The 26021-nt window shown below is 44.5% G+C and overlaps 1 protein-coding gene across 3 annotated transcripts in view; it reads right to left on the bottom strand.

The window, feature by feature from the left end:
• Positions 1–26021, bottom strand: part of LOC120919333 (lysosomal alpha-glucosidase-like) — a 258842-nt gene that overhangs the window by 89381 nt on the left and 143440 nt on the right. For all 3 annotated transcript variants that reach the window (XM_040331444.1, XM_040331445.1, XM_040331446.1), the window contains exons 7-9: positions 7558–7676; positions 2217–2348; positions 1975–2085 (exon numbers count right to left, since the gene is read on the bottom strand). In XM_040331444.1, the coding sequence (XP_040187378.1) occupies positions 1975–2085; positions 2217–2348; positions 7558–7676 (362 nt within the window). The remainder of the gene's footprint in view (positions 1–1974; positions 2086–2216; positions 2349–7557; positions 7677–26021) is intronic.

Raw genomic sequence — 26021 nt, 5'->3', positions numbered from 1 at the left:
CCCATGTTGAGGGCATGTGGCCTGGTGCGGTTCAGGAGAGGGGGGGCCGCACTCTGTCCCCCCTCTTTTCTGCGGCCGGCCAGGTCAACGTGCTCGGATAATGGGTCTGGTTATGGATATTTAGGGGGAACCGCACGTCATTTTTGTTTTAAATTGACGGCGGGGTTCCCCTGAATATCCATATCAGACCTGAAGGGTCTGGTTATGGATATTTACCGGGAACCGCACGTCATTTTTTTTTTTAATTGACGGCGGGGTTCCCCTTAATATCCATACCCGACCTAAAGGGTCTGGTTATTGAATTTGCGAGGACCTCCGCACATTTTTTTTTCCCGAACTCCGATCCCGGACCCAAACTTTTTTCAATTATTCGGGTTCGGGTCCGGGTTCGGGAAAAACCCAAAGTCCGTACCGAACCCGAACTTTACAGTTCGGGTTCGCTCAACCCTATTTAGCACCAATACTCTAGTAGTAAAATTAGCATCAATACAATAAATCAATTTGGTGTCCAAAACACAAATTGACTCAAAATATCACAAAGTGACCATATAATGATAACACCTCTATGGTTCAAAGATCAATATCCAAAAACACAAAGTGTTACACAGTGTCCATATATTTGTTGAGACTAAAATAAAAATAGATGTAGTTAAAGTGCACTGTCCCCAGTGTGTGTTGATATTTAAATCATACGGTGCCTTCGTCCTCCACCAGTGCTCATAATAAAATGTAACCTCTTACCAGATCGCCATGATCTCTATATTATAGGAGGTCATGAGCAGCATGAGATAAAGGATTTCTTTCATCCACCTGCATCCAGCTACATGGCGGCACTCGTGCAGGAGCAGATTGTATGCTCAATGATGAATGCCTCAGCCCCCACACATCCACGTCAGATCACACTGCAAACCTTGGATCTGCTGTCCTTTAGTCTCGGACGATGGTGTGTGTATAAAAAGAGGGAAAACTTATCGTGCAGTAAATCCAATTTTTTTTTCAAATAAAATATAAAAGTTGTACTTACAAGAGATAAGTTAAAAACAAGCGATAGAGAGAGGTCCGACTGTGGCTTTCACCATCAAGTATGGAACGCAATGATGTCATAGCTCCTATCTCCTTCCGATGCATTTTCCCGTAAAAGGCAGCATCTAGGAAAAACTGGAGGTGGAGGAGAGCAGACGTGTGTCCGCTCTCCTCCCTCCCCCCGCTTCTCTGCCCAGTGGCAGCGGCACTCTCTATGTAGGTCACAGGCCCACAGATGGGTAAGTCTAGCATGGGATACATAGCAGGAGGGGCCGCGCAGGGTGCGTGCAGCATTCGGGCGGCAGCCTAGGTGCCAGGTCCAAACTTCTGGTCACAATGGAGACCTGGGGTTTGTTGAGCCCTGCTATAGGCTTTTTTTTTCTGGGGGACCCCAAGGGATTCCCTTAATTTGGAGGGATATCCCCTCACTTCCTGTTTGGCTATGGGACAGGAAGTGAAGGGGAAATCTCACCAATGGGACACAGATGGAAAAAAATTATCTGACAGGGGTGATAACCCCCTCCTTACTCTGCCCAAAATGAAAAAAAAAAGAGTTTTGCCTATAGTTCTACTTTAAATAAAAATGTTTACACATTTACAATCATAGGTGTGCGCAGCCTATTGCATTAGAGTGTGCACCCCAAAGCCCAAACACACACTACCGATGACTCACTATGTTCATTCAGAAAGGGAAGGGGCAGGTAAATTACTTATTTACTGGCCCCTTCCCCACTCCTAAAACATACCAGCAGCAACAGCCGATAGGAGAGGAGGGAAGCTCTCAGCGCTGCAGGGGGAAAGATGGGAGCAGGGGCAGTAGGGGGAATTTGTGCTGGTCAGGGTGATTAGGGTGTGCCTGGGCACACCTGGCACATCCTGTGCGCATGCCTATGTTTACAATTAACATATGGTGCAAACAGAGCAAGAGAAGAAATGTAGAAGGCACTTTACTTTGCCCACAAGAGGCTGTCCGGTTTCATTGGTAACATAAACGCCTTTCTGTAATCCCTCTTCATACGGTGGATAGCTTCCAGGAGGACTGCTATTGCCAATGGCTGGTTCCTGAAGAAAAAGGTTAAAAAACAGATATAGTAAAAAAAAAAAAAAGATAAATGTTATATCAGCCTTGTACTATATATATATATATATATATATATATATATATATATATATATATATTCTTCTGTTTTTACCATTATCAACACATATCTCATTCCCTTGTCATGAAAATCTTTCACCATCTCTGGAAAATCCCCAAAACGTTCAGGGTCATATGTGAAGTCTCGGTATGCGTCCATGTAGTCAATGTCATTCCACTGCACGTCCTGCAAAGTGTTATACCATGAAGAAAAAAAAAAATAAGGAACCCATAAAACAATTTATTTTCTGGCTCTAAAATCACTAATTATTCTAGACAGTCCTACTGTCACTATCCTTAATTCAGAGCGTATCTCTGGGTGAGCTCAGATATTTGGTACCTAAGGTGGAATAAAGGCACACAGAGACCAAGGAATGTGGCATGATATATTCAAACAAGTACAAGCAACAAACAACACTTGGTGGTTAGCAGGAAAGAGCTCTCACCTCAGTTCCAACAAAGTGGCATCAGGGCCTAAGTATCACAGACAACTCAAGTACATGAGCTCTTCACATTTAGTGTTATTGGAACACTGGGGGTTAATTTACTAAAACTGTAGCCAATCAAATTCTAACTTCAGTTTGTTCAATTAAGCTTTGACAAAAAACCTGGAAGCCGATTGGCTTCTATGCACCAGATTTTGCACACTCCAGTTTTAGTAAATCAAACGCACAGTCTCTGTGCTGGAGAAGGCACGTGGGCAGACTTACAATATTAGGCAACATCTGAAAAGACAGAGCAGCGCCAAGAACACCTGGGAGGCTAATAGAAAATCATAGAACAGATCCCACAAACTGTAAGGCCCCATACACACCATAGAATCCATCCGCAGATAAATCCCAGCAAATGGGTTTCAGCGGATAGATCCTATGGTGTGTACACGCCAGCGGATCTTTATCCGCGGATATATCTCCCCTGGGATGGATTCCAGCAGATCGGATATTCGCTGACATGCACAACAAATCCATCTGCTGGAATCCATCCCAACGGATGGATCCGCTGGTCTGTACAGACTCACCGAATCCATCCGTCCGAAGGGATCCCCCGCATGCGTCGTAATGATTTGACGCATGCGTGGAATTCCTTATATGACAGCGTCGCGCACGTCGCCGCGTCATAATCGCGGCAACGGCGCGACACGTCATCGCCAGAGGATTTCGGCGCGGATTTCAATGCGATGGTGTGTACACACCATCGCATTAAAACCTGCCGAAATCCACGAGAGGATTTATCCGCGGAAACGGTCCGCTGGACCGTATTCGCGGATAAATTCTATCGTGTGTATGGGGCCTAATGGTTAGTGGCAGGGGGGACAGCCCATACACAAGTAGGGGGCCCGGGCATCCTGAGGGGCCTGGACCACGGGTCCCAACCCGGGCCATCTTTATCGTGGGGCAGCTGCTGCTAGAGCAGACCGGCTGCCAGGATGCAGAGGAGGGTGGAGTGGTGGGTGGATCCCACATGTGTGCAGGAAGCCCACTGTCAAGTATGCTCTGGTAAGGAACGACATTGTGTGCTGGGCTGTGAGGGTGGTTAAGGCCAGTTGGTGCCAGTGGAGGGCCCCATGGGGAGGAGGAAGAAGAGGAGACGATCAGGGTGGAGGAGCCCCCCTGTTCTTTGTTGCAGCTGTTGCTGGAGATCCTGGTGGAGATGGACTCAGCTACCCTTCCTGGCACTAGATCAGGGGTCAAGTCCTGGGGAAAAAAGTGTGGGAACTCCCACCCAAGATCTACTCCCCCACCAAAAAAAAAAAATTATAGGCTCATATGCATAATTACTAAACTGCATGTTTTTTTTTAAGCAAGTTCTTTCTAAATCCCGCGATAACTCGCGGCAGACCTCCGCAATGTCTCCTGGGAACAATGACAAAAGCTCCCAGGAGACATTGCGGCATCGAGGAAGTGACGGAATACCCGAACACTACACGATGAATCCATATACAGGAAGCGGCCAGTAACAAAGGATTACTAAGGTTCGCCTGCCCCTGACAGTGACTCGAGCTGGGCATTGCCGCTTAGTGAAGGATTGGCTCGGGCGGCTCGGCTGCTCTCGGCTGCTCTAGTCCTGCAAAGGGAACTGAGTTCCTGCTGTGAAAAAAGTGCAGGAACTCCGTTCCCACACGTTCCCGCAGGACTTAAGCCCTGCCCCAGATGCTCTCCACTGACACCATCTTAAGGATCTGATGCTGGACAGGTGAGAGCTGGGAGGACTGGTGTTTCGCAAGGTGTGTCTGACATTTCCCCCCTCCTGTCCCAATGCCCCCCTGATGTCACACTGCCCCCTCCTGTCACACTGCCCCCTCCTGTCCCACTGCCCCCCTCCTGTCACACTGCCCTTCTCCTGTCCATCTGCCCCCTTCCTCTCCAACTTCCTTCCTAAATAAAAATGCATTAAATCTATCCCCTATTTTGTAGACGTTATAACTTTTGCGCAAACCAATCAATATACGCTTATTGCTATATAGAAGACTACATATCGGCCTAAACTGAGGAAAAATATTGTTTAAAAAAATGTGTGATAATGTGTGATAATTATTATAGCAAAAAATATTGTGTTTTTTTTCAAAATTGTCGCTCTTCTTTTGTTTATAGCGTAAAAAATAAAAACTGCAGAGGTGATCAAATACCACCAAAATAATTATTTGGGTACAGTCTTGCATTACCGTGTAATTGTCATTCAAAGTGCGACAGCACTGATAAGGAAAAATTGGTCTGGGCAGGAAGGGGTGAAAATGGCCGGTATTGAAGTGGTTAAAATGAGTAATTTCATAAATTTGAAAATTTGAAATTTCATAAATTTGAAAATTTGAAATTTCATAAATTTGAAAATTTGAAATTTCATAAATTTGAAAATTTGAAATTTCATAAATTTGAAAATTTGAAATTTCATAAATTTGAAAATTCAGAAATTCTGAAGTTTGGAAATGCGAAAAAGCAAAAATTCTGATATGCGAAAATGCAAAAATTTGTAAATTAGAAATATCGAAAATTCTAAATTTCGAAAATTTGAAAATTCAAAATTTCGAAAATTTGAAAATTCAAAATTTCGAAAATTTGAAAATTCAAAATTTCGGAAATTTTTAAATTCAAAATTTCGGAAATTTTTAAATTCAAAATTTCGGAAATTTTTAAATTCAAAATTTCGGAAATTTTTAAATTCAAAATTTCGGAAATTTTAAAATTCAAAATTTCGGAAATTTGAAAATTCAAAATTTCGGAAATTTGAAAATTCAAAATTTCGGAAATTTGAAAATTCAAAATTTCGGAAATTCAAAATTTCGGAAATTTGAAAATTCAAAATTTCGAAATTTGAAAATTCAAAATTTCGGAAATTTGAAATTACTGATATTTGAACATTTGAAAATTTGAAATTACTGATATTTGAATATTTTAAAATTCTGAAGTTTGGAAATGCGAAAATGCAAAAATTCGGAAATTTAAAAATTCGGAAATGTGAAATTTGAAAATTCTGAAATTTGGAAATGCAAAAATTCTGAAATTCAAAAATTCATAAATTTGGAAATCCAAACTATTAAAAGATTCAAAAGCACGAAAATCCAAAAATAAGAACAAAAATCCTAAATAATAACGAATAGTAACGTAACTATTACTAACTATTAAATTGTAGGTATTGGAATTTCCTTTCAAATTTGGCTGTTAGTGACTGTAACGAATATGAATTTATCCGAAGTTACGAATTTTCCGTAATAACGAATGCCGTATCTAAACGAATGGGACGCAATACATTTTATATTAATAAATAACAATAATAACAAAAATAAAAATGTATTATTATTATTTATTATTATTTTGTTCCATTTGCTTAGATGCAGAATTCTTTATTTCGGATAATTCGAAAATCCTGATAAATTTGTATTCGTTATGTTCACACTCAGCCAAATATGAAAGGAAATTCGAATACCTATAATTTAATAGTTATTATTAGTAGGTTAGTTATTATTTCACATTTTTGGATTTTAGTTCTTTTGAATTTTCAGATTTTTCTTTCTTATTTTTTAATTTCCACATTTTTTCATTTACGAATTTTCAAATTTCCCAATTTTCGAATTCCAAATTTTTGAATTTCAGAATTTTAGAGTTTTCCAATTAAAATTTTAGAATTTCAGAATTTTTCATTTTTGAATTTCCGAGTTTTGGAATATCCAAAAACCCCCCAGAAAGAAACAAAAACAAACACATTTTTTGGCATGTCTAATGGGATGGAGGAGGACATGGGATGGGCCTTTGTGGGATGGCCAGTGGGTGGATTTGGTGGGGAGGCCAGTGGGTGGGCCCTGGGTAATGTTGGTGGTCAGGCATGGGGGGCCCAGGCCTAAAGCTGTGTAAGGTACCTTTCACACTTGTATGACTTGTTCTACGACTTGGGACTGCAAAGTCATATGACAAGTCCAACTCTGATGCGAGTTCAGGTTCATAGACCTCAAGTCTCCCTGAAATTACATCAGAATCGCGGTACTTTGAAGTTGCGGTAGTGTGAAAGGGGTCTATAGGGCCACAACATTTTGATAACAGTCCTGGTTAGCGGAATCAGGTCTTGTGACCCTATTGTGTCCCTATTGTGTCCTACTCCACCCGAAACCTTCCCTATGCTAGATGCTGTCCCTGTCCCTCCCTACTGTAGCCACTTTGCAAATGTACGCCAGCTGCTATGGGACAGTGCCACTTATTAGCATGACCCTCACTAAAGATGGCCGCAGAAGTTATTCAGTGCAGCAGCGTCCAATTGGACGGCTGCTCCCCTGATGACACCTATGGAGGTCTCAGAGGAACAAAACTCCCCTTGGCCTTTATTCCCTCTGCAAAATGGGCTTCAGGAAAAGCACTACCCACAGAGGGTAAGCTGAACTGCACCTGCCTACATATCTATGGTTTAAATATAAAATCATATATTCATGTCCACCTTTTAATTTTTTTCTAGCCTACTCCTATTAATTTGAACAATCTTGAAGTTTGTAAACTGACTTTGTGAAGACTCCTCACACTTGAATTCTGTGACATGTATTCAGAATGCCCTGTGAGTAGGCACTGCTGTGTCACAGACTCCACACAGCCTCCCTTCTGAACTACAGAGGTGCTGAGTTTCAGGAGATGGAGTCAGTACAAGAATCACTGCTTGAAGGCATCAAGGTACCATGGGATATATAGTCCTCAGAATTAAATAGCAGAGAAGTAAATGCAAAGCATGCAGAGAATCCACAAAGTTGTGGAAAGAGATGACCGGCAGACAGGCACTCACAAACATGAAAGGAGATTTTTCAAGTAGGTGCATATTAGATTGTCAATAATAACTATTGTACTATTGTTTGTATTACTACTACAATACTGATGATAAAACATTAAAATAACAAAAATAACAAAAATATAATGATTTCTTACTAAAGGAATTCCAGCAGCCCTTGTTTTTTCTACTGCTTCCCTAGTCATAGCAGAAGAAGTGTATCCCCAACGGCATAAGTGGAAGCCAAAAGCCCAGTATGGTGGCATGAATGGAAACCCTTATAGAAAGAAAGAAAAATGGATCATGTGATAAAATACATTGTATAAATATACATTTATATATATATATATATATTAAACAGCTAAGCAATGATGAATAATAATGTAAACAAATTGGGAAAATTCTATTTTTTTTATCATATTCTACTCAATATGGTGCAATGGAGAAGAGCTGGAGGCAGGGAATTGCTGACAATTGAAATGAAGTCAATCAAACCCTCCATCAAAGACTCCATTTTGGTGACTGCACCTTTCTTGCTGGTGTTAGCTCTGAAAGTAAAATAGTAGTGATGATGTGAGAGTCCTAATGTTGATTGTCTGTAGTATCAATATGAATATTTTATAATAAACACGAAGCATGTAAAAATAATACTGGGGCTGGTTTACTGAAGGGATAGAGTATATTTAATTTGCAAGGAGAATTATTATATTAACTTAAATTAAGTAAATAAACTGAAGCTAAATGAAATTTCACTTTCCAGTGTTCCAGCTCCTCTTCCTTCCTCCTGAAGTCCTGTCAGTCCAGCCGGGTAAAGCGCGTGGTACAGGAGATTCAGTTTCCTGTTTTCCGGCCGGACTGACAGGAAGTGCACACCGCGCAGTACCAGGCCCGGGTACTATCTGATAGGGGACTGGGGACCCATAATGATAGAACACCGGACTGACAGGAGGAAGAGGAGCTCGGCCACGCTACAGCGGCAGCCTACAGGGAAGAAGGGGAGGTGAGAATAGAAAAACATAGGGACTTGGGAGGGGGGGAGGAGTAAGTACATGGGCGTAAAAAACGCTAACGTAGGCTTTGTGTGGGAGGAGTAAGAACATGGGCGTAAAAAGCGCTAACGTAGGCTTTGTGTGCAGGGGGAGGGGTGCTTGGGGGCCCCCATTGTGCTTGGGGCCCCCAAATTCCTTCAAACGGCCCTGATGTTAAGTGATATATGAAGTTCCCATATCTTAGTAAATAAGGTAAAACTATGTTCACTTCGATCAGCCAAACATGTGCATGAAATCATTTTGTTATTTGAAATGATGGTAAACCTTAATTTATTTTTTTTCTAAAATAACAAACATTTTATAATAACTTGCTCTGTTTAATGGTATTGCACAGAGCAGCCCCATTCGTCTCTTCTCGGGTCCCCCGTGGTGCTCCTCCCCTATGCCAAGTGCTCCTGAGCTTGGCCCTGCCCCCCAGTCTCTCCTCACTGGCTGTAATTGACAACAGCAGGAGCCAATGGCCCCTGCTGCTGTGTCTGAGCCAATGTAGAGGGAGACAGCCAAGCGAGCCATAGCCATCAAAATTGGGCTCAGGTAAGTGTAAGGGGGGGGGGCTGAGAATTTAATGATTTTTACGTTATTGTAACCCTAAAAAAATCCTCTTCCCTTACAGCAGAATAAATAGCACAGTGTTTGTGCTGTCTAATCTGCCCCTCTATAAACTGAAAAAAAACTCCTTGATCCTGCCACTTCTTGTGTCCCCCTCTCTGTACCCACCACGAAAATTATGACTGCTGAGCCTTGACTACCGTGGTTGGTTTGCATGCCTCCATCATCCGCAGCTCTCCTGTGCTCTCCTCTGTCCTCCTCACCACTTCCCTTCCTGCCTGTCAGCTCAGTGTCTATGTCTTTGTCTCCCCCCCTCCTGCCACAATGAGCAAAAATGTAATATTAGAAATTGTCACTGCCAGCCCCTCTTTATAACTAGTCATAGCACACTATATACATGTTTATAAAAACAAAGCTTGTAAATACCATTTTAGAGTGATCTTCAGTGTCACGTACCTTGTAGGAGTCTGATATGATGAGGTCGGCCTCTCTTGTATCTCCAGCCCAAACCCCTCTGAGGGTGAGACAGATGGCGGTTAAGGTTAGGAGAAACACGAGTGCTTGTAAGTGTTGCTTGTAGAGCTGACAGAGGAAGGTGAAGGCTTGAAGACGCTGACAGATCAACAGGTACAGAGCACAAGTAGTGTTTGAGGGACCAGCCGGAGTTAAGGGGAACTCCAACCCACTTGCAGAGTCTGAGTAAACAGCTGGCTGGAACTTTTGGGATGCAGAGGTCAGAGGACTAGCCGGGTCGGTTAACAGGCGGGCAGCAGGGTACCAATTCATCAGCAGAAGCAGGGTCAGAGGGTAGCCGAGTTCGATAACAGACAGGCAGCGAGGTACACAGGGATCAGCAGGAGCGAAGTCAATGGATAGCCGGGATCAGGAGCCAAGAAATCAGGAAGATATCAGAGTCCAGGGATGAAGTCAGGGGAAGCCAAGTCAGCAACAGGAATCAGCACAATACACAGGCGTCAGGAAATAAGGGCACTGCTGAAGACCAGTCAGCACCGCCTGAACATCAGAGCCCCCTTTGCTCGCCAATGGTCCGGAAAGTCTGCTGCTGTCTAAGTATGCGCGCATGCGCACGTGCGTGCGCCAAAGGCGTTTCCGATCCTTCTCTTACAATCAGGCTGGTCATGTGACTCCCGGCTGGTCTCCTACTCCAATCCCAGGGCTACTGTGGGAGGGGCAGAGCGGCCAAGTGACCTCATCGGCTGATGTCAGAGGGAAATCTCGGCCCCTCCTGCTGTAGCCCTGGGATTGAAGTAGGAGACCAGTCGGAAGTCAAGTGACCAGCCGAAAGATCGCTCTAAAATGGCATTTACAAGCTTTGTTTTTTTATAAAACACTTGCACTGTGTATTATGACTAGTTAAAATAGAGGGGCTGCCAGGTAACAACCACTTTATTGTAAAAAAAAAAAAAATTAGCCTTTACAGCTACTTTAATTTTCCTTGCATGACTTGGGATGATTGGGTATTCAAAGTGAACACAGCTTTACCTTATTTACTAAGCTAAGGGAAGTTTTACTTTGATAAATGATATATTCACCTTTTGGAACATGTTACATGTTACATCCTTATTTTTCCCTCTCCCCATCTCCCCAGTGACAGGGGGCGGGCATCTTCTCCGTCATTCATTTACAGTCCTCTTTAAATGGGTAACTACAAGTCCCGACAGCCTTCGCAGTCTTATGCCGCATACACACGGTCGGAAATTCCGATGGAAAAAGTCCAATGGGAGCGTTTCGTTGGATATTCCGACCGTGTGTATGCCCCATCGGACTTTTTCTGTCTGAATTTCTGACGAACTTAGATAGAGAGCAGGTTCTCAATTTTTTAGACAGAAAAAAATCCTATCGGAAAATCCGTTCGTCTGTATGGAATTCCGATGGGAAAAAATCATGCATGCTCAGAAAACAATTAGACGCATGCTCGGAAGCATTGAACTTCTTTTCCTCGCCTCGTCGTAGTGTTTTACGTCACCGCGTTCTTAACGCTTTAAAGTTCAGAGAAATTTTGTGTGACCGTGTGTATGCAAGCCAAGCTTGAGCGGAATTCCATCGGAAAAAACATCCAACTTTTTTCCAATGGAAATTCCGCTCGTGTGTTCAGGGCATAAGTCTTGGTTCACACTAGATGCCGTAAAAATTCAAAGAGAATTTGCTGTGGATTCCACACTGCATCAAAATCGCAACCCAAAGGATGCCATGTGGTGCTTAAGTTAGTCTGTCTCGGGGACAGGAGCCACACTGGGGCAGAGATTCTGTCAACTCTGTAGGAGCAGGCTCAGAGGTGGTTGATGCCATGGCAGCTTGAGCCAGGAATAGTTGTATGCGACAATGGCACCAACCTTCCCTCCGCCCTCCGACGGGGACACTTGACACATGTTCCATGCTTGGCACATGTCCTGAATTTGGTGGTGCAGCATTTCTTGACCAGGTATCCAGGCTTACAAGATCTTCTGAGGCAGGCCAGAAAAGTCTGTGGGCATTTCAGGCGGTCATACAATGCCAGTGATTGGCTTTTTGACATTCAACTGGATGTCAACCTGACCACCAACCGCCTCATTTGTGACATGTCCACCAGGTGGAACTCAACATTGGCAATGCTGCAGCGGCTGCACACACCAGGGCCATCAATGAGTACCTGTGTAAGTATGGCACCAGGACAGGGGGAGCAGTGACAATGCATGCATCAGTGACACTGTCCCTCTAGTTTTCCTGCTGGAGCACACCCTTCATGGAGTGCAGGGCACTTGAGGCAGAACAGTGGGAGAAAGAGGAGGACTTCCTTTCCTCTCAAGGCCCCCTTTATGCAGATTCAATTCCTGTGGGGCCACCAAGCACACAGGAGGAAGAGGAGAAGGAGGAGGATTGTGTCAGCATGGACATGGAGGATAACACTCAGCAGCAATCTTCAAGGGATCTTTTTCAGTCCCCAGTAACCCAAGGAGTTGTATGTGGCCTTAGAGGAGGTAGTTCCTAACAATGTCACCCTTAGTGCCTCTTCAAACTTACGCTGCCTGGGCTCCCTGATTCTGCAAAGCCTGCAAAATGACCCAAGGATTTGTGGTATCAAGGAGAGGGATCATTACTAGTGTTGCTCACGAATATTCGCATTGCGAATATTCGACTCGAATATAGCATATTCGAGAAATCGCGCTATATTTCGAAATTCGCGGTGAATATTCGCAATTCCGAATATTCGATTTTTTACAATTTTTTTTTTGAATCAGATCACATCCTAGATATCTCCATCGACGTCTAAAAGCATTGCTGGTATCATTAGAGACCCTGGGCCGAGTAGCTGAAGCGTTCATTGAATTTTCCAGAAAGATCGCAATGCGATTATTCGGCAAACGCAATATCGCGCGATTATTTTCCTCGCCCCGATCTTCCGCATCAGAGCGATTTTTACAGTTTCATTTTTAAAACAGATCACATCCTAGTGATCTCCATAGACGTCTGAAAGCATTGCTGGTATGATTAGAGCCATTGGGCAGAGTAGCTGAAGCGATCATTTTATATTGCCGAATAATCGCAATGCGAATATTCGGCAATAGGAATATTGCGCGATTATTTGCTCCGCCCTTTTGCATCAGAGCCAATCAGAGTTCTCCTTCCACACTCGTCACAGGTTAGCAACCAATAGGAACCTGCCTGCATGGACATTATATAAGCTCACTCCCAGCACCATTTCATTGCAGATTCAGAAGCTTGCTATAGAGTGTGGAGGCTGTTTCTGTGTTCCTGGTTTCCTGGTTTCCTGTGTCTTTGTTCTTGATTGATTTAGATCATCACCAGCATTGCTATTTAGTGATTCCAGTGGATCTTTTCCAGTATATCAACTGCTTTTTTCAAAGCAATAGACCCAAGAGCTTTTTTCAAAGCTACGTTTTGTGCTGTTTTGTGCTGTTTTTTTCATTTGTGTTACTGTTTGATCCTGCAATCCTCCCTGTTCAGTTATATTTGCAAGAGATTTCAGAACACATATTGATCTGAGCTTTATAAAAGAGCTTTTCTAAAAGCTAAGTTTTGTTCATCTTGTGTTACTGTCAGATCTTGCAGGTTCACTGTTCAGTGATATTTGATAGGCATCTCAGTTCAAATTTTGTTTAGTTTTCCCTAAAGAGCTTTTATAAAAGCTAAGTTTTGTGTTCAGTTTAGTTAAATTTTGTGTAGTAAGTGTACACACTGTTAGTGTACATTTATTTCATCTAGCTTAGCTTAGTGTGTGTTTAGTGTCTGTGTTTTGTGTTTAAAAAAAAAAAAAAAAAAAAAAGTTAGTGTTTGTTTAGTGCTTTTTTTTTTTTTCTTTAATTTTGTAGTCCTTGTCTGGTGTACTACTTTTCTTATAGTTTAGTAGCTGTCTGTGTACGTCTTTGTCTGCGTGCCTGTCTTGTAAAAAAAACACAAAAACACATTTTGTTCACATTTTCCCCCCCAATAAAGTTTAACCCCCCCACACACATATCAGCAATTATGAGCGGCATCCGTGGCCGTGGCAGTAGGGGTAGGGGAGTTACTCCCAGTGCTGGATCGCTGCCAGCACGGGGTACCTCTCGTGCCCCTACTAGTGGTAGAGGATCGGGTGCAAGGGGAGTACGCCTGATCCGGGAGTTCTTCCCATCGGGCAGCCGCCCGATATTGCCATCTCAGGCTCAAGTAGTGGTGGACTACATGGGGCACAGCAGTGCCACTGAGTCGTCGGTCCCGACTCACAGTAGTACCACCATTACACCGTTGCCTGTACTACCCCCCCCCAGCCCCCAAGAGTCCAGCATCTTACTGTTCGACAGCGACAGTGATAGGGATCTCTTGGGGGAGGCCATGCATCAGGCAGACCTCCAGCTCTGTCCTGATGGTCAGGACCTTTTTGAAGGGATGGATGAGGAGGATGGGATACCTGCTGGCAGTATCCCAGAGACATCCCTTCAAACTGGTGCTGCTGTTTTGGTGCAGGAAACAGCAGCACCTAGTCAGACCCAGGCGTGGGTGAGGGGACAGCGGAGCCAGGCTAGAGGCTCCATGTCACGTGGTTCCCTCAGACCAACACATCTCAGCCCTTGGTCTGACATCTCTGGGGGCGAAGAGGGTGACCCATCATGGTTGCCATCTGACGCGTCGGCTCACTACGTCAGTGACGACGGGGAAGGTAGGCACCCTGGTGAAACGGTGCGCCAGGTCACCACCAGGGAGACCATCGTCAGGGTCTCCACTGGTGATGGCAGCAGGAGGTGTCAGGAGGAGGAGCAGCAGCAGCAGCAGCAGCAGCAGGCAGCTCCACCTGTGCGCACCGAATCCCAGCAGGTGCAAGTAAGCGTCACCCCATCTGACAGGAGGGCGGTGCTGAAGTCACCTGTCTGGAATTTCTTTACCCTGGTGGCAGACAACCCTACCGTGGCCATCTGCCGGATTTGTAAAGTGAGGGTGAAGAGAGGGAAGTGTTTGGCTCGGGTGGGTACCACAGCCCTGAACCAGCACCTCAGGATAAACCACTGGGCGTTGTATGAGGAGATGAAGCGTGGTGGTGGTAGCAGCGCCACCACCACAAGTGAGCAGGGTACAGCAGCCCCTGCCACATCTTCATCTGTTTCCAGCAGGTCATGCCCCCCCGCTCCCTCTAGTAGAGGTACTGGTACCGGCAGCCAGACCTCTACTTCCACAGCACCCTCCACGTCTGTGTCCCGCACTGCCGTCCGGCGCCAGGCGTCGATTTCAGACGCCTTTGACCGCACCACTCCCTTCCCCCCTGGAGACCGACGTGTGCGTTCCCTCAATGGGCTCCTGGCAAGGGTTATTGCCCAACATCTGCTGCCCTTCAACATAGTTGACAGCAACCCCTTCAGGCAGATGTTGGAGCAGGCCCAACCCCAATGGCGTGTCCCCAGCCGCCATTTCTTTGCCAGGACTGGTGTCCCTGCCCTACACCAGCACATTGTTCAGAATGTAACCCTGTCGCTGGATCACGCTGTCAGCGACAGGGTTCATCTGACAATGGATGGCTGGACCAGCAGGCATGGGCAGGGACGCTACATCAGCTTCACGGCCCATTGGGTTTCCCTCCGAGGCGTCGGTGAGGGATCGTCGGCAACCGATCTTGTGGTGCCGCCCCGGGGTGTCCAGGGGAGAACTGCTGGTCTCCCTCAAGCCACTGTCTCCGCAGCTGCTGAGCCTCCCAGCAAGCGCCCCCGTAGCTACTCAAGTGTGGGGCACGTGCGCTGTCAGGCCGTGCTCCAGCTTGTTAGTTTAGGGGACCGGAGACACACTGCAGAAGAAGTGCTGAAAGCACTTCAAGCTCAGGTCCAGAAGTGGCTGACACCCCGAAGGCTCCAGCCAGGTATGGTTGTCTGCGATAACGGCAGCAACCTACTCGCCGCCCTCCATGCTGGCAGTCTGACGCACGTGCCCTGTCTGGCACATGTCCTCAACCTGGTGGTGCAGAAGTTCCTGCGCACTTATCCAGGGTTGAGTGACATTGTGGCAAAGGCGCGTAGGATTGCCAGCCACTTCAGGCGCTCCCCAACCGCTACCGCGTCCCTGTCCAAATTGCAGCGGAAGTACAATCTGCCCCTTCACAGGCTGATTGTGGACAGTGTGACGCGGTGGAACTCCACCCTCCACATGCTGAAGAGGTTGTGGGAGCAGCAAAGGGCGGTGAGGGAGTACCTGATGGAACTAGGCACTCAGAGGGCTTCACCACAACTCCCTTTCATCGCCTGTGCGGAGTGGGGGCAGATAAACCAGGTCTGCCAAGTGTTGTCCTCCTTCGAGCAGGCGACCAAGATGGTCAGCAGTGAGCAAATTGGCCTCAATAGCGTGCTGCCAATACTGTTCATGCTGGAGAGGACACTAGATCGCCTGCTCGAGGCTGGGGAGAGTGCCTTGGTGGAGCAGGAGGAGTCAGCAATGCTCCACCGAGACCAGGGCCAGGACCAGGAGGAGGAGGAGGAGGAGGAGGAGGATGATGATGAAGAGGAGGAGGAGGTGGTTGCTGGTGTCGTCCCGGAGTCAGGGCCTGGTCAGGAGGGAGAGCCGGTGTTGGGGGCACCGATAGTCCGGGGGTTGGGCATGTCTGAGTTTGACCAGCAGCGCCTCAGGGAAGAAGAGTCGCACCTCATTAACCTGGCCAGCATTGAGGAGTCACAGCGGGCTGTGCTCTTCCCCATGGCTGCCCACATGCTCAGATGCCTCAGGAGGGACCCCCGGGTTAAGACCATCAAGACGAGGGATGATTTCTGGATGGCCACCCTTTTGGATCCCAGGTGCAAGGGGAAACTGGAGCAGTTCATCCCAGCCAGCCGGAGGCAGCACCGGATGGAGGAACTGCAGGCAGCCATTGTCAGACGGTTGGAGCAGGCAACTCCCCGGCCTCCAGTTGTCCCCCCTCATCTCACCCAGCAGGTGGCTGCACCCAGCTGCAGCCGAGCAGGGGACCTAATGGAAGAGATGAGGATGTTCTTCCAAACCGAGCGACCCAGTACCACCACCAGCAGCAGCAGCAGCAGTCACCACCAGCGGCTGGCCCACATGGTGGCAGACTACATGGCGTCCGTCGGTGCTTCTGACAGTATGAGCACCGACGACCCCATGGAGTACTGGGTTGCCAGATTGGACACCTGCCGCGAGCTCGCTCAGTATGCGCTGGAGTTATTGTCTTGCCCCCCCTCCAGCGTACTATCTGAGCGGACATTCAGCGCGGCAGGTGGGGTGGTCACGGACAAGAGGACCCGTCTGTCCACAGAGTCCGTGGACAGACTCACATTCATAAAGATGAATGAGTCCTGGATCGGCGGTGACTTTCTGGCACCCGTCGTCGGTTCAGGGCGCTGAAGGGTCCCTTGCCATGCATTCCCTGATGAAGCCCCGGACCTGATGTATTTACAGTGCTGAATATAACTATTTCAACATCAGAGAAAATCAATGTTAATATTTGGTACAGTAGGCTTTCTTTGCAATTACAGCGGTCAAAAATTTCTTGTAGTTTTACACCAGCTTTGCACACACTGGAGGAGGGATTTTGGCCCACTCCTCCACACAGATCTTCTCTACATCAGTCATGTTTCTGGGCTATCGCTGAGAAACACGGAGTTTGAGCTCCCTCCAAAGATTCTCTATTGGGTTTAGGTCTGGAGACTGGCTAGGCCACGCCAGAACCTTGATATGCTCCTTACAGAGCCAATCCTTGGTTATCCTGGCTGTGTGCTTTGGGTCATTCTCATGTTGGAAGACCCAGCCTCGACCCATCTTCAAAGCTCTAACTCAGGGAAGGAGGTTGTTGCCCAAAATCTTGCAATACATGGCCCCGGTCATCCTCTCCTTAATACAGTGCAGTCACCCTGTCCCATGTGCAGAAAAACACCACCAAAGCATGATGCTACCACCCCCATGCTTCACATTAGGGATGGCGTTCTTGGCATGGTACTCATCATTATTCTTCCTCCGAACACGGTTAGTGAAATTATGATCAAAAAATTATATTATAGTCTCATCTGACCACATGATTTTCTCCCATGACTCCTTTGGATCAGTCAAGACAATTATGTCAGCAGTTATTTCACACCCTATATACTCTTATTAAGACTGCTGTACATCATGGCAACTCCTGCCCATGTGATATGACTCTGTATCAACTACTACTGTTAATACTACTACTGCTGCTTCTGCTGCTGCTGCTGCCCAGTCAAGACACCTATGTCAGCAGTTATTTGACACTCTATATACTCCTATTCCTACTGCTGTTCATCATGGCACCTCCTGCCCATGTGATATGACTCTGTATCAACTACTACTGTTAATACTACTGCTGCTTCTGCTGCTGCTGCCCAGTCAAGACACCTATGTCAGCAGTTATTTGACACTCTATATACTCCTATTCCTACTGCTGTTCATCATGGCACCTCCTGCCCATGTGATATGACTCTGTATCAACTACTACTGTTAATACTACTGCTGCTGCTTCTGCTGCTGCTGCTGCCCAGTCAAGACACCTATGTCAGCAGTTATTTGACACTCTATATACTCCTATTCCTACTGCTGTTCATGATGGCACCTCCTGCCCATGTGATATGACTCTGTATCAACTACTACTGTTAATACTACTGCTGCTTCTGCTGCTGCTGCCCAGTCAAGACACCTATGTCAGCAGTTATTTGACACTCTATATACTCCTATTCCTACTGCTGTTCATCATGGCACCTCCTGCCCATGTGATATGACTCTGTATCAACTACTACTGTTAATACTACTGCTGCTGCTTCTGCTGCTGCTGCTGCCCAGTCAAGACACCTATGTCAGCAGTTATTTGACACTCTATATACTCCTATTCCTACTGCTGTTCATGATGGCACCTCCTGCCCATGTGATATGACTCTGTATCAACTACTACTGTTAATACTACTGCTGCTTCTGCTGCTGCTGCCCAGTCAATACACCTATGTCAGCAGTTATTTGACACTCTATATACTCCTATTCCTACTGCTGTTCATCATGGCACCTCCTGCCCATGTGATATGACTCTGTATCAACTACTACTGTTAATACTACTGCTGCTGCTTCTGCTGCTGCTGCTGCCCAGTCAAGACACCTATGTCAGCAGTTATTTGACACTCTATATACTCCTATTCCTACTGCTGTTCATGATGGCACCTCCTGCCCATGTGATATGACTCTGTATCAACTACTACTGTTAATACTACTGCTGCTTCTGCTGCTGCTGCCCAGTCAATACACCTATGTCAGCAGTTATTTGACACTCTATATACTCCTATTCCTACTGCTGTTCATCATGGCACCTCCTGCCCATGTGATATGACTCTGTATCAACTACTACTGTTAATACTACTGCTGCTTCTGCTGCTGCTGCCCAGTCAAGACACCTATGTCAGCAGTTATTTGACACTCTATATACTCCTATTCCTACTGCTGTTCATCATGGCACCTCCTGCCCATGTGATATGACTCTGTATCAACTACTACTGTTAATACTACTGCTGCTGCTTCTGCTGCTGCTGCTGCCCAGTCAAGACACCTATGTCAGCAGTTATTTGACACTCTATATACTCCTATTCCTACTGCTGTTCATGATGGCACCTCCTGCCCATGTGATATGACTCTGTATCAACTACTACTGTTAATACTACTGCTGCTTCTGCTGCTGCTGCCCAGTCAATACACCTATGTCAGCAGTTATTTGACACTCTATATACTCCTATTCCTACTGCTGTTCATCATGGCACCTCCTGCCCATGTGATATGACTCTGTATCAACTACTACTGTTAATACTACTGCTGCTGCTTCTGCTGCTGCTGCTGCCCAGTCAAGACACCTATGTCAGCAGTTATTTGACACTCTATATACTCCTATTCCTACTGCTGTTCATGATGGCACCTCCTGCCCATGTGATATGACTCTGTATCAACTACTACTGTTAATACTACTGCTGCTTCTGCTGCTGCTGCCCAGTCAATACACCTATGTCAGCAGTTATTTGACACTCTATATACTCCTATTCCTACTGCTGTTCATCATGGCACCTCCTGCCCATGTGATATGACTCTGTATCAACTACTACTGTTAATACTACTGCTGCTTCTGCTGCTGCTGCCCAGTCAAGACACCTATGTCAGCAGTTATTTGACACTCTATATACTCCTATTCCTACTGCTGTTCATGATGGCACCTCCTGCCCATGTGATATGACTCTGTATCAACTACTACTGTTAATACTACTGCTGCTGCTTCTGCTGCTGCTGCTGCCCAGTCAAGACACCTATGTCAGCAGTTATTTGACACTCTATATACTCCTATTCCTACTGCTGTTCATGATGGCACCTCCTGCCCATGTGATATGACTCTGTATCAACTACTACTGTTAATACTACTGCTGCTTCTGCTGCTGCTGCCCAGTCAAGACACCTATGTCAGCAGTTATTTGACACTCTATATACTCCTATTCCTACTGCTGTTCATGATGGCACCTCCTGCCCATGTGATATGACTCTGTATCAACTACTACTGTTAATACTACTGCTGCTGCTTCTGCTGCTGCTGCTGCCCAGTCAAGACACCTATGTCAGCAGTTATTTGACACTCTATATACTCCTATTCCTACTGCTGTTCATGATGGCACCTCCTGCCCATGTGATATGACTCTGTATCAACTACTACTGTTAATACTACTGCTGCTGCTTCTGCTGCTGCTGCTGCCCAGTCAAGACACCTATGTCAGCAGTTATTTGACACTCTATATACTCCTATTCCTACTGCTGTTCATGATGGCACCTCCTGCCCATGTGATATGACTCTGTATCAACTACTACTGTTAATACTACTGCTGCTTCTGCTGCTGCTGCCCAGTCAATACACCTATGTCAGCAGTTATTTGACACTCTATATACTCCTATTCCTACTGCTGTTCATCATGGCACCTCCTGCCCATGTGATATGACTCTGTATCAACTACTACTGTTAATACTACTGCTGCTGCTTCTGCTGCTGCTGCTGCCCAGTCAAGACACCTATGTCAGCAGTTATTTGACACTCTATATACTCCTATTCCTACTGCTGTTCATGATGGCACCTCCTGCCCATGTGATATGACTCTGTATCAACTACTACTGTTAATACTACTGCTGCTTCTGCTGCTGCTGCCCAGTCAATACACCTATGTCAGCAGTTATTTGACACTCTATATACTCCTATTCCTACTGCTGTTCATGATGGCACCTCCTGCCCATGCGATATGACTCTGTATCAACTACTACTGTTAATACTACTGCTGCTTCTGCTGCTGCTGCCCAGTCAAGACACCTATGTCAGCAGTTATTTGACACTCTATATACTCCTATTCCTACTGCTGTTCATGATGGCACCTCCTGCCCATGTGATATGACTCGGTATCAACTACTACTGTTAATACTACTGCTGCTTCTGCTGCTGCTGCCCAGTCAAGACACCTATGTCAGCAGTTATTTGACACTCTATATACTCCTATTCCTACTGCTGTTCATCATGGCACCTCCTGCCCATGTGATATGACTCTGTATCAACTACTACTGTTAATACTACTGCTGCTTCTGCTGCTGCTGCCCAGTCAATACACCTATGTCAGCAGTTATTTGACACTCTATATACTCCTATTCCTACTGCTGTTCATGATGGCACCTCCTGCCCATGCGATATGACTCTGTATCAACTACTACTGTTAATACTACTGCTGCTTCTGCTGCTGCTGCCCAGTCAAGACACCTATGTCAGCAGTTATTTGACACTCTATATACTCCTATTCCTACTGCTGTTCATGATGGCACCTCCTGCCCATGTGATATGACTCTGTATCAACTACTACTGTTAATACTACTACTGCTGCTTCTGCTGCCCAGTCAAGACACCTATGTCAGCAGTTATTTCACACCCTATATACTCTTATTAAGACTGCTGTTCATCATGGCACCTCTTGCCCGAGTGATTTGACACTGTATTGTCAATGTCTACTACTACTATTACAGCTCAGTCAAGACACCTGTGTCCCAATTTTTTGGTACACTATTGACTACTATGACCACTACTGATGCTGTAAAGTATTCCCCAAGTGTTTTTATGCTATGTATTACTATTACCACTACTGCTTGTAAATCATGCCTGTGTGATACTTAGTGGGAATGCTTTAATAAGCATTCCTAGTATGGATACCCGTAAATGTATTAATCTTAATTAGTGTGAATGCTTTAATAAACATTTCCAGTATTGATATCCGTAAATTTAGTAATCTTATTATTCCTTAAGTTTTTTGGTTCTGCGTAACTTCGGCATACTTTCAGCTATTGAGACCATTCAACTGTAAAAATGTTCGTCTCGTTCAGCTAATGATGGGACTTCTTCAAGTTTTTTTCTACTTTTTACACTTTTATAAATTTTAAGCTTTTAGACCCTTTTTTTAAACATTGAAGTCAATGAGAACATCCTTTTCCCCTTTGAATTCACATGCCATGCCAAAATTTTCAGCTACTTCATACTTTCACTTACAGACACTGAAAAAACTTTAAAGCGGTCACAAAATATTTAGCTATCCGGCTATGACTTTTCAGATCGTTATCGTTTACAATTTTTTGGTGAAAACGCAATTTACGTTTTGCGAATTTTTCACAAAAATGCAATAGGTTATAATGTAATCCTATGGAGGGGATTTAGAGTCTGTCATGTGACCTTAACATTGGAGATCTTTGTAATTAAAAATATCTTTACAAAAAGGGGAAACAAATTGGTCTCACGCCCACAAGATCTACTTTTCATACACAATTTTTAGATCAAAACGTAGCTATGCTTGTCTGGTTTATGGCAATGTGACCAATTCTGCGATACGTATTTTAGTTTTAATTATTGGAGCAACAGCCAGAAATTATGTCTCATAGACTCTCATGTGAAATTATCTAAAAAATGTTGCTGCAGAACTCACAAAGACGCTCTTTTCTAAATCGCAGAAATGGCCACATTTTTAAGTTTATCTACATAAATTTCATATCGATGCGTTTACAAGGGCCGTGTATTTCAAACGGTGTAGTCGTTGTATCAATTGCATGTACGTTTGAGGATTTATTAAGCTTTGTTTGGAGGCTTAAATCATGTATTAGATCTGTGAATTAAAAGCGTTTGTAATGTTATTTCTTTCCATAAATAACTTTCCTGACCTCAGTGCAATATTCCTCCTCACTGACCTGGGGGGGAGGGGAAACCTATTGAGGGGGGAGGGGCGACCAGGAAGTCAGCATACTCTATACTTTGCAGATAGAGAAAGAAGCTGTGTGTCCTAAAGATAGTGTAGTGGTTATGGTGAATGTCTTTGGCAAGGGGCTCACCAATTAAGCATTCCCACTCGCATTTTCCTCAGGAAATGCATTGTCTAGTTATATTATATTTTAATACTCCTGCTGCTGCCTCCATGCTGAGTAAAGCTTCATGACCTTTCTGGCACAGCGGATCCACCAACAGCCTCCGCTACAAGCTACCAGACCGGACTACCAGACCGGATCTAAACAGCAAGTGTAACTATAACAATGAACCTTATGTTAAACCCTGTTTTGCGGCATTTATACTGCAACCATTGGGCTGACTGCAAGAGCTCATCTGCATTCTCTCTCTTTCTTGCTCTCCCTCTCTCTCTCTTTGTATATATATATATATATATTGTTGCTTTTGTTATGTTCATTTTTCAACAGTTTATTTTGTGTTCGTCGTGTCTGTGTCGTGTGCTTTAGTTTGTCCTAGGTTAATGTTAAATAAAATAATAGTATAAAATGTTTTTGCTTATTATGAAGTTAAATGTGTTGATGTTGATTTGTTTGATGTGAAGTTAGATGTGTTGAAAAACCTACAACTCTATCTCAAAAAGAAATGAAACATTTCCAAAAAATAAGTTTTTTTAATACAAAAATAAATTTAAATATAGCTCTCAATCCGTTTTTGAATGCGGTGCATTTCCGCAATCTGACCCGATAGCTGCTGCTCTAGCAGAGCATTTTGTTGGTTGAGGTAGCTCATCTTACGCTGGTTCTGAAGGATCTTCTGGTGCGTCTTTTCAATGAGTATATTTTGCCTCTTCAGATCTCTTGATGCTTTTAGGATATAATAAAAAAACATTTGGATTTCAAATAACGTTACCAAATAAATAAATATTTTTTTTTGCTTATTAATCAATCATTATCATGTGTATACACTTGTTATGTGTCTAACACATCCCGGGAGTGCAGAATTATTAGGCAAATGAGTATTTGGACCACATCATCCTCTTTATGCATGTTGTCTTACTCCAAGCTGTATAGGCTCGAAAGCCTACTACAGATTAGGCATATTAGGTAATGTACATCTCTGTAATGAGAAGGTGTGTGGTCTAATGACATCAACACTCTATATCAGGTGTGCATAATTATTAGTCAATTTCCTTTTCTTTGGCAAAATTGACCAAAAGAAGGATTTGACAGACTCTGAAAAGTCCAAAATAGAGAGATATCTAGCAGAGGGATGCAGCACTCTTAAAGTTGCAAAGCTTCTGAAGCGTGATCATCAAACAAAAGAAGCGTGTGGAAAAACAAAGGTGCAAAATAACTGCCCATGAACTGAGAAAAGTTAAGCGTGCAGCTGCCAAGATGCCACTTGCCACAAGATTGGCCATATTTCAGAGCTGCAACATCACTGGGGTGCCCAAAAGCACAAGGTGTGCAATACCCAGAGACATGGCCAAGGTAAGAAAGGCTGAAAGACGATGACCACTGAACAAGACACACAAGCTGCAACGTCAAGACTGTGCCAATAAATATCTCAAGAAAGATTTTTCTAAGGTTTTATGGACTACTGAAATGAGAGTGAGTCTTGATGGGCCAGATGGAAGAGCCCGTGGCTGGATTGGTAAAGGGCAGGGAGCTCCAGTCCGACTCAGACGCCAGCAAGGTGGTGGTGGAGTACTGGTTTGGGCTGGTATCATCAAAGATGAGCTTGTGGGGCCTTTTCGGATTGAGGATGGAGTCAAGCTCAACTCCCAGTCCTACTGCCAGATTATGGAAGAGACCTTCTTCAAGCAGTGGTACAGGAAAAAGTCACCATCCTTCAAGAAAAACATGATTTTCATGCAGGACAATGCTCCATCACACGTGTCAAAGTACTCCACAGCGTGGCTGGCAAGGAAGGGTATTAAATAAAAAAAAGTAATGACATGGCCTCCTTGTTCACCTGATCTGAACCCCATTGAGAACCTGTGGTCCATCATCAAATGTGGGATTTACAAGGAGGGAAAACAGTACACCTCTCTGAACAGTGTCTGGCAGGCTGTGGTTGCTGCTGCACGCAATGTTGATGGTGAACAGATCAAAACACTGACAGAATCCATGGATGTCAGGCTTTTGAGTGTCCTTGCAAAGAAAGGTGGCTATATTGGTCACTGATTTGTTTTTGTTTTGTTTTTAAATGTCAGAAATGTGTATTTGTGAATGTTGAGATGTTATATTGGTTTCACTGTTAAAAATAAATCATTGAAATGGCTATCTATTTATTTTTTGGTTAAGTTGCCTAATAATTCTGCACAGTAATAGTAGTCACCTGCACACACAGATATCCCCCGAAAATAACTAACACTAAAAACAAACTAAAAACTACTTCCAAAAAAATTCAGCTTTGATATTAATGAGTTTTTGGGGTTCATTGAGAACATGGTTGTTGTTCAATAATAAAATGAATCCTCAAAAAATACAACTTGCCTAATAATTATGCACTACCTGTATACTTCTAGCATCAATACCATATTATGGTTATACAATCTGACAGGTGCGCTTTATATGTTGTCCATTTTTATATCTACATTTTGTTGTTGAAATGTTATTAATCATTGTGCACATATTTACCTTCCTGAATGAGGCTCACAGGACCGCTCTCTTCCTCCTGCTCTTCTGCTTGAGAAGTTGGGGTGGTGGGGGGGGGAAGCTCCTCAGCTTGCTCCTCAACAGGAGCTGGGGTTGGGGAGTGGGAGGGCCCTGGCTGCTCCTCCTCATCCATGTCCTCCTCTGCCGCATCCTCCTCTGCCGCATCCTCCTCCTCCTCCTCATCGGCCTGGCGCCTTCTGCGCTTGGCGCGGACAACTGGCATTGGAGCTCCTATAATAACACAATGTTCATATATTATAAAAATGTTTTCTAATGACGTATGCAAATTCTGTGTACTGTGCTGTATTGTATATGAATACAAATTGATTTATATAGACAGTTAACCAATGGGACAATGTTATATTAAAGGGTCTTGTGGGCACTACAGGGGACTGAGCGTGAGCTGGGATGCAACCATGTTAAAATGAGCTGTTTTTGTCTCCTTTGTTTTGTTCAGACCATCTCATGTTAAAAAAAGGGCCTGATGGAGCACACGGGATTACTATAACAACCCCACTCCTAACACAGGAATTTAGTGGTAATCTATATATATAAAACTCAACGTGTGTGTGTGCATAAATGTATGTATGTATGTATGTATGTATGTATGT

The sequence above is a fragment of the Rana temporaria genome, chromosome 12 (assembly GCF_905171775.1).
Source record: "Rana temporaria chromosome 12, aRanTem1.1, whole genome shotgun sequence".
Taxonomy (NCBI): domain Eukaryota; kingdom Metazoa; phylum Chordata; class Amphibia; order Anura; family Ranidae; genus Rana; species Rana temporaria.
The sequence above is the reverse complement of the archived record's forward strand: the minus strand, read 5'-3'. Positions and strand labels throughout refer to the sequence as shown.